We start from the raw sequence: 8,281 nt of genomic DNA on the forward strand, positions 1-8,281 counted from the left end.
TTGAATTTAGTTTTATGGCATGGATTCGATGGGCTGCCTCCTGTGCCGTTATCACTATGACTTCTGCTGCTAATACTCATCCTGAATGAGTCATTATCAAACGTGCTGCCAAGTTCAGTACATTTCTCTATTTAAAATACTAATGAAGCAACAGTCCCGTCTTACCATGGTCCAAACTCCCCTTGGGTGGGCTCTTCAACCTGCAAAAGATATGCTGGTGGCCACAGTAGGGGCTCCAATCAAGGCCTGTGAAGACTTTTTCAACACCATCCCAAGTTCCAGCCTACAGAAAGTCCAACTCATCTAAACCATTGTGGGATCCTACAATGTTAATCAAAGAGCATTCATTTGGTGACCATACCCTGTGCAGTGGAAATAAAGCAACAACTAACCTATTACAAAAGAAAGGCTCCAACATCGTACAAAATGACAGCATTTCTGCACTGCTAGCACATCTCACTGACTGCTTTACAGCATTAACTCAGAATGAAGGGATACAAGACCTAGGATCAGCTGACTTTCAAAATGGGAGGAAAGCCGAGCTAACCTGGACAAAGAAAAACTTATGGATCCAGCAATCAGTGATTTTGGTACTCTGCTGAAGAGATCTCCTTGTCTCAATTTCAGAAGCCCTCTGCACAAACTTCAAGGCAAGGGCGAAAGCAAACTGAAAGACACAGTGCCTCTCACAAGCACTAATGATATTAGATGCCATTCTCGTTAAAAAGGGGGTAATTTTCCAACTTCACATCTCTCCTGCCAGAAGCACACATAGAAATTTTGATTTTAAGTAACGCATGATCTTCCGACCATTAAACTAAATCACTGGAAAATCATGCACAGCTCCTAACTGATTTTCAGATGTGCACGGGCTGAGGTGAAGCTCCCTATCAAAAGCACAAAATCAGCAGTTTTCCAAGGGGGAGTTTTCTATGTTACGAAGGCAAAAACTCGGTCATGTGCTAGTGACAGATGGTGAGGCAAAATTGTTTTCCTTTCTAGAATCCTACTTGATCATTCTATCTGTAATGCTTAAGCCTCAGATAGAGGCTCCTTTGGTCCGTTAAAAACTGAGGATTAAATATGAGATAACCCCTTCTGGATTACATCCAAATCTTAATTATTGTGTTGTATAATTTCTGTCATGATTCTGCTGTTTCTAATTATTTTCTTTGTAAAATAATTCTGGAGAATAGTTTAATTTGCATAGCGTAAGACCATGCTTTCTGGCTTCAATATTGACAAGAAACATATTGAGCTTTGTACATGCACTGCAATAAGCAGTTTACTGTGAACAGGATTAACTTTTAGACCTAGACTACATTAACACTGTCTTTAACTCTTTTGTTGCACACAGGTTTCAGTTGATGTGAGACATTGCCTGCTTATGAATGCTCAATTGATTTTTCGCAAGAAAAAAAGTGCTAGAAAAAGCAACAACCAACCAAACCGGGAAGGTTTCAAAATCTGTGTCATAGGTGCCAAGAACCAGTATTGGAGACCAAAGCAAAATGAATTGGGGACAAACTAAATTCAACCACAATGCTGCAGATGATTTCACTCAAGAAAATAACATTAAAAAAAAAACTACACTGTTATGGAATAAAAATAAATATGGCTTGACTTTTTTCCAACAAGAGTTAACAGAATGATGAGGCAAAACCACCTAAACACTACATTGGTGCAAAGTTGTTGCAAGGACTCCGTCCCCTGGGAGCTTCATCACAGGATGAATATGTTCCGATTTGTATATAGAGGCTGAAAGAATTAGAAGGAACTTTAACAAAAAAAAATCCTGTAAAATTCCAAATCAGATTTTAAAACTTCTCAAGCAAATTCAGTATGCAATACCTTGCAATAAATGTATTTGTTTTATTTTACATCATTTACCCTGCCTTTTTGGATCCAAACATTTTTCAAATTACCTTGCATTAAAATTAAGAAACAGTTCAGTAAATACTCCATTATCACTATTACACTAAATAAATGTAGAGTATATTGCCCATTAAGGCATGTACCTTTTCAGAATACAGTAACGTACATCTGATACTATAACTCTACCATCACTAAGCAAATCAGATTGAATAGTTTCAAGATGACCAGAGGCAAAAACTTCTTAAATCTGAAGAAATTTATGCAGCATATTTCTATAAGTGCCAAAACACAGACAAATTATTCAGCTACTAACAAGGTTGCAGATCCACAAGATTACGGTGAACTCAATGTCTCAGGAAAACAGCAATTGAACAACCTTTCATTGTGCATTTTTATAGAATAAGAAAGTGACTCAATGACAACTGTATGGGACAGGCTGGAAGGACAAGTAGGTCTTTAACTGTCCATTGTTTTATGTTCATATTATTTCAACTTTCACATACAATGTAAAGTGAATATGACCATTAAAGAGCAACCAGCTGAGAAAATAATTGGAATCACATTTTCTAATAAGGAGCTAGCATTCAAATAATTTTAGAAATTTTAAATCTGCTACAACAAACTTTAAACAAACAACAGCCAAGGAAATGCCCAATGGAAGAGGGTTGCAGCAGAATGATCCGTCCGTTGTTTTATTCTTTGTAGAATTTTGATACAACTGAATGGCTTGCTAGGCCATTTCAAACAGCAATGTTGAAGTGGTACTGGAAGTTTAACTTTTTTCAAGAACATTAGTGAACCAGTTGGGTTTTTTACGACAATCTTAGCTTTAGGAACCCTTTTATGGATTCCAGCTCTGTTCCAGATTTTTCTAGAGAAAAAAATGCTAACCTTAATTCAAATTCACAAACTAGTGGGATCTGAACTCTTGAATTACTAGTACACAACCAGGAACATGAAGAATCTGCCTCCATTTCAACCTTAAGCTATTTTCTTTCCCCATGAGGAAAGCACAGAAATTTGTTTCCACCAAAGATTTTGCAATCTACATCATGCCAATTATGATTGTGCCCAAGCCTAATTACAACAAGAAGCAATAACCTTAAGCATAGTCCTCACCTATTGAACACAATTTACACCAAAAGTGCAGCAACAATTCTCACCCACCTATCCCAGCCCTAAATCAGCAAGCTGCAAAGTATGGGCAGCAACAACACAATGTGTGCTGATAATACGTGTTTGAGTGGCCCCAGAAAGTTCACTAAGCACAGTGCCAACTATCTCAGGCATGTGAAAAATCAGGGTACCACCCTTCTACCAATCAGATCAGTCAAGACACTGTCAAGTTTGTAGGTGCATTTAATTACACTACTGGAGTAATTTCTTACCTGATTAATGACATACACCCCATAGTCAAGTTGCTGGCGCTGCAGAATTGGATGCAAGTAATATAACCAGTATTTCAGGTGCTCATCACGATTGCGAAAAGGAATGATAAGTGCAACTTTCTGAAGAGCTATACAGTCTGCTGGAGCAAATCGGCCTCCTTCCCGTACTAATGGATTAATCTTTTTCACTTCCTCCAGATTAACAGACTGAGAAAATTCTATTCTGAGTGGTCCCACTACAAAGGAGAAAAAAACCCAGAATCAGTTAAAAGACGACATGCACAGTCCTACTGGGCTTTTGGCGGCATCGCAGCTGAGCCCATCATCACCAAATGACACACTGGGTATTTTCACCAAGGATCACTGAATAATGCTCAGGTGCTGGAACCCCAAGTGCTTTTCCGGTCACGTGGGGAACCTCTGCTGTCACCCAAGTGGTGATCAGCTAACTCAGCACAAACTAGAAATTAAATCTGGTACGCAAGCCCGGGTTTTTAAAAACACATCCTCCAAATACATTTAAATGTTTCTTATTGCTGAAAAAGAGACATGCTGTTGAAGCTTTTCATCTTGCACTCATTAGGTTAGATGCAAGAATGCTACATTTAAAGAGGGCAACAATTTATACTGCATGAGAGAAGGGTGCTGATGGGTCGGCAAGTTGACTGCGATTGGTCGAGGCATGGAGAATGCACCAGGGAACCATTGACCCTCACGCTTTTACTTAATTCAAAAAAAGTGCAATGTCTAGACATGTTCCTCTTTGCCTGCAGAGGACAGGTCCCTGCGTATATGCAGCTTCGAGCAAGTGTAAGTGCGAGCCTGACTGATTAACTTAAATTAGTTGTTAGTGTTGTTATTGTTGCTCCCTTTGTAATTTGGCATTCTTGCATCTGTCCGAATGAGTGCAAAACGAAAAACTTAGACAGCAATTCTTTTTCAGCAATACTCAAGTTCAAGTTCTGTACCACCAAGCAACTGTAACTTTTTTTTGTCACTTCTTGGAGAGTGGTAAACTAACTACTCCCAGTCCCATTTGGTATCACTCCTGCCAGTAGCTGGAAGTTATGAATCTCTGACAACACTTAGCACAGCCCAGAAACTTACTGCACGGGCAGTTGCAAGCTCAATCTTTCAGATCAGCTTGCTCACCTTTCGGACGAGACGTTAAACTGAGGCCCTTTTTGCCCTTTTGGGTAGATGTAATTACGTCCCGGATTATTGTTTATAAAAGCTTTCCCACCACAGTGGTTAAACTGACTGGCCTATAGGTGCAGGGCTTATCCTTACACCCTTTTTTTGAACAATGGTGTAACATTGACAATTCTCTGTCGTCTGACACCACCCCTGTATCTAAGGAGGATTGGAAGATTATGCATTTTCTCATTTAAGCTCTCCTCCATCCCACCATTTCACAGACCTTCCCTTTTGTTTTCTCCTCTCTCTGTACTTGCTTAAAACCTGGTATAACTCTACATTTTACAGTTCTGATGAGAAGTTAATGGCTTGAAACATTAACGGTTTCCTTCTCCGGTGATGCTGTCCGACAGTTTTCCAACATTTTGTTCTTCGTATCTGAGAAATATTGCTTTGTGAATAAATGCCTGAGCTCCTTCGGTTTCTAAAAATGGGCGGCACAGTGGTTAGCACCGCAGCCTCACAGCTCCAGCGACCTGGGTTCAATTCTGGGTACTGCCTGTGTGGAGTTTGCAAGTTCTCCCTGTGTCTGCGTGGGTTTCCTCCGGGTCCTCCTGTTTCCTCCCATGTGCCAAAGTCTTGCAGGTTGATAGGTAAATTGGCCATTAGCAATTGTCCCTAGTGCAGGTAGGTGGTAGGGAAATATAGGGACAGGTGGGGATGTGGTAGGAATATGGGATTAATGTAGCATTAGTATAAATGGGTGGTTGATGGTCGGCACAGACTCGGTGGGCCGAAGGACCTGTTTCAGTGCTGTATCTCCAAACTAAACTAAAAACCCTATATGCCAAATGGGAAATATTAATTTCATCGGTTGAAACCTTGCATTAGACTTTTACTGGAAATTCTTACCAGTAACTTAAAAAAAATGTAAACTGGCAGCCAAGACTGGAGACGACAAATCTGATTCAGCCTAGCCAGAGCAATGGGGTACTCTTGGTGATTAAATTACATGGAATGGCCTTATTAGCACAGTCATCAGGGCCATCTACATCCATCGACTTTGAAAGAGCCAACCCCCCTTTCCCCCCCATGCCCCAAGTGACTGGATAGCTTGAGGTGTAGCACCTTGAATATCAGAGAAGATTCCAGTAAAACCTCATTAAAACAACAAAAGGGGCTTGTTAGTGTCATGTGGCTGTCTGTGCAGCTCTGGAGAGACTGTAAGCTTTGTCACACAGAAAAAGAGTAACTGCAAAGCCGTCAACAAAGCATGTCTCTCTCTCCCCAGTATAAGAACAAGAGAAGACCCGGCTGTAACTGGGAAAACCCCTCAAGCCTACAGACCGCCACAGCCAGTAGCCTCTCTTCTGCCTTCAGGAACCCTAAGAAAAGCAAGCACACAACCGTGCACATGGCCCAGCGAGGACTTTCAGGACTGCAATTTCAACTGAGGACTATGGAACTAAGATAACGTATTTAAATTCCATTTATTCAGGACTTTAATCCAACCATCAAATCTATTTTCCCTCTGTAGTGTGTGTGTGTGTGAGTGTGAGTGTGTGTGAGACTCATGTGAAAGTGTGCGTGAATGTGTATTTCTTTTTTTGCTGGTGGGGAAATTCAAAACAAGGAATGCACAATCTTCAAATTAGAGCATGGCCATTCAGGAATGAAATTAAGAAACACAAAGGGTAGCGGAAATCTGGAATTCCCTATTTGTCCCGCAAAAAAGGTTGTGGATGCTGGGTGAATTGAAATTTTCAAGACTGAGGTCAACAGATTTTTAATGAGGAAATGATAACAAGGGGAAAAAAGGTAGGTAAATGGAATAGAGGTACAGATTAGCCATTAAAATAAAAGTAAAATACTGCGAATGCAGATTAGCCATGTTCAACTAGAATGGTGGAAAAGGCTCAAGAGGATGAATGGTTTACTCCTGTTCCTATATCCCATATTTTCTCCTTGCCTGATGATAATTTAGTCTGGCTCAGTTACTTGGGTGCTCGCAACCTTCCAGTACTTTAAGTGGCAATTATTCATGCAGAAATCTGAACAATGAGTGCTGACAGATGACCTGACTAGTGGAGAAATCAGCTAAGCTGAGTCAATCCTCCCCTGCTGCAGACATATGCAATTTTCAGTCTCAAACTTAGCATTTTCCTGCAAACTCATCACTGCAGAGACCCATTAAAACATCAATGTAGCTCATTTGTATTTTCTTAAAGTGAGAATCTTGGCTCAGTGTTAGAATGTCCAGGAATTAAACCCTCATCCAGAGAGATCAATGAATAATCTAGGCTGACACTTAAGTGCAGTACTGAGGGAGTGCTGCACTGTCGGAGGTGCTTCCAGGTGAAATGTTAAACCCTCTTCAGTGGAGATTTCATGACACTTAATTGCTGTGTTGTATGTTGTAGATGGTACACACTGAAACCGCAATGTACTGGGGGTATCTTGCTTCTTGAATATTGTTGAAATTGCACTCATCCAGGCAGGTGGAGAGTATTCTATCACACTCCTGACTTGTACCTTGTAGATGATGGTCAGGCTTTGGGGAGTCACGAGGTGAGTCACTTGCCACAGAATACTCAACCTCTGACCCGCTCTTATAGCCCCAGTATTTATATGGCCACTTGACTCCAATTTTACTAGGGTCCCTTGGTGTCACACCACATCAAATGCCCCTCGTTACCTAGGGCAGTCATTCGCATCTCTGGAATTCAGCTCCTTTTTTCATTTTTGGACCATTGCCATAACAAGCTCTGGGGCCAAGTGATCCTATCGGAACCCAAACTGGACATCAGTTAGCAAGTTATTGTTGACTAAGTATCATTTGATAACACTGTCGATGACCACTTCCATCACTCTGCTGATCGAGAATAAACTGATGAGGCAGTGATTGACTGGATTAGATTTGTCCTACTTTTAATGGGCAAAAATATCCAGAGAATTTTCTACTTTGTCAGGTAGATGCCAGTGTTGCAGCTGTGCTAAAACAGATTGACCAGAGGCTTGGCTAACTCTGGAGCAAAACTCTTCGCATTACAGCAGGGATGTTGTCGGACCCCAAGCCTTTGCCGTATCCGGTGCGCTCAGCCGTTTAATATTCAGAGATACAGCACTGAAACAGGCCCTTCGGCCCACCCAGTTTGTGCCGACCATCAACCACCCATTTATACTAAGCCTACACTAATTCCATATTCCTACCACATCCCCACCTGTCCCTATATTTGCCTACCACCTACCTATACTAGGGGCAATTTATAATGGCCAATTAACCTATCAACCTGCAAGTCTTTGGCATGTGGGAGGAAACCGGAGCACCCGGAGGAAACCCATGCAGACACAGGGAGAACTTTCAAACTCCACACAGGCAGTACCCAGAATTGAACCCGGGTCACTGGAGCTGTGAGGCTGCGGTGCTAACCACTGCGCCGCCCCTTTAGAGATACAGCACTGGAGATATATCACGTAGAGTGAACCTAATTGGCTGAAGACTGGCATATGTGATGGCAAGGATCTTGGGAGGCCGCCGAGGTGGATCATCCACTTGAATGAAGATAGTTGCGAAAGCTTCAGCCTGGTCTTTTGCACTCACATGCTGGGTTCTGCCATTATTGAGGATTGGGATATTCATGGAGCTTTCTCCTCCCATTAATTGTTTAACTGCCCACCACCATTCATGACTGGATATGACATATGACAACACTACAAATCCTTGATCTGATCCATTGTTTGCAGGATCGCTTAGCTGTGCCTATAGTATGCTTCTTCTGTTTACTGTTTATCATGTATGCAAGTTCTGAGTTGTAGCTTCACCAAGTTGGCACCTCATTTTCACATATGCTTGGTGCTGCTCCTGGCATGTTTTTCTATAC

The 8,281-nt window shown here is 41.5% G+C and overlaps 1 protein-coding gene across 1 annotated transcript in view; it reads right to left on the reverse strand.

The window, feature by feature from the left end:
* Window positions 1–8,040, reverse strand: part of LOC137368836 (beta-1,4-galactosyltransferase 1-like) — a 59,138-nt gene extending 51,098 nt beyond the window's left edge. Inside the window, exons 1-4 of the mRNA XM_068029042.1 lie at window positions 7,875–8,040; window positions 5,748–5,785; window positions 4,416–4,528; window positions 3,264–3,513 (exon numbers count right to left, since the gene is read on the reverse strand). Coding sequence (XP_067885143.1) covers window positions 3,264–3,513; window positions 4,416–4,528; window positions 5,748–5,785; window positions 7,875–8,040 — 567 coding nt within the window. The remainder of the gene's footprint in view (window positions 1–3,263; window positions 3,514–4,415; window positions 4,529–5,747; window positions 5,786–7,874) is intronic.
* Between the last annotated feature and the right edge of the window lie 241 nt (window positions 8,041–8,281).

Source organism: Heterodontus francisci, chromosome 4, assembly GCF_036365525.1.
Source record: "Heterodontus francisci isolate sHetFra1 chromosome 4, sHetFra1.hap1, whole genome shotgun sequence".
In the NCBI taxonomy this organism is placed as follows: Eukaryota; Metazoa; Chordata; class Chondrichthyes; order Heterodontiformes; family Heterodontidae; genus Heterodontus; species Heterodontus francisci.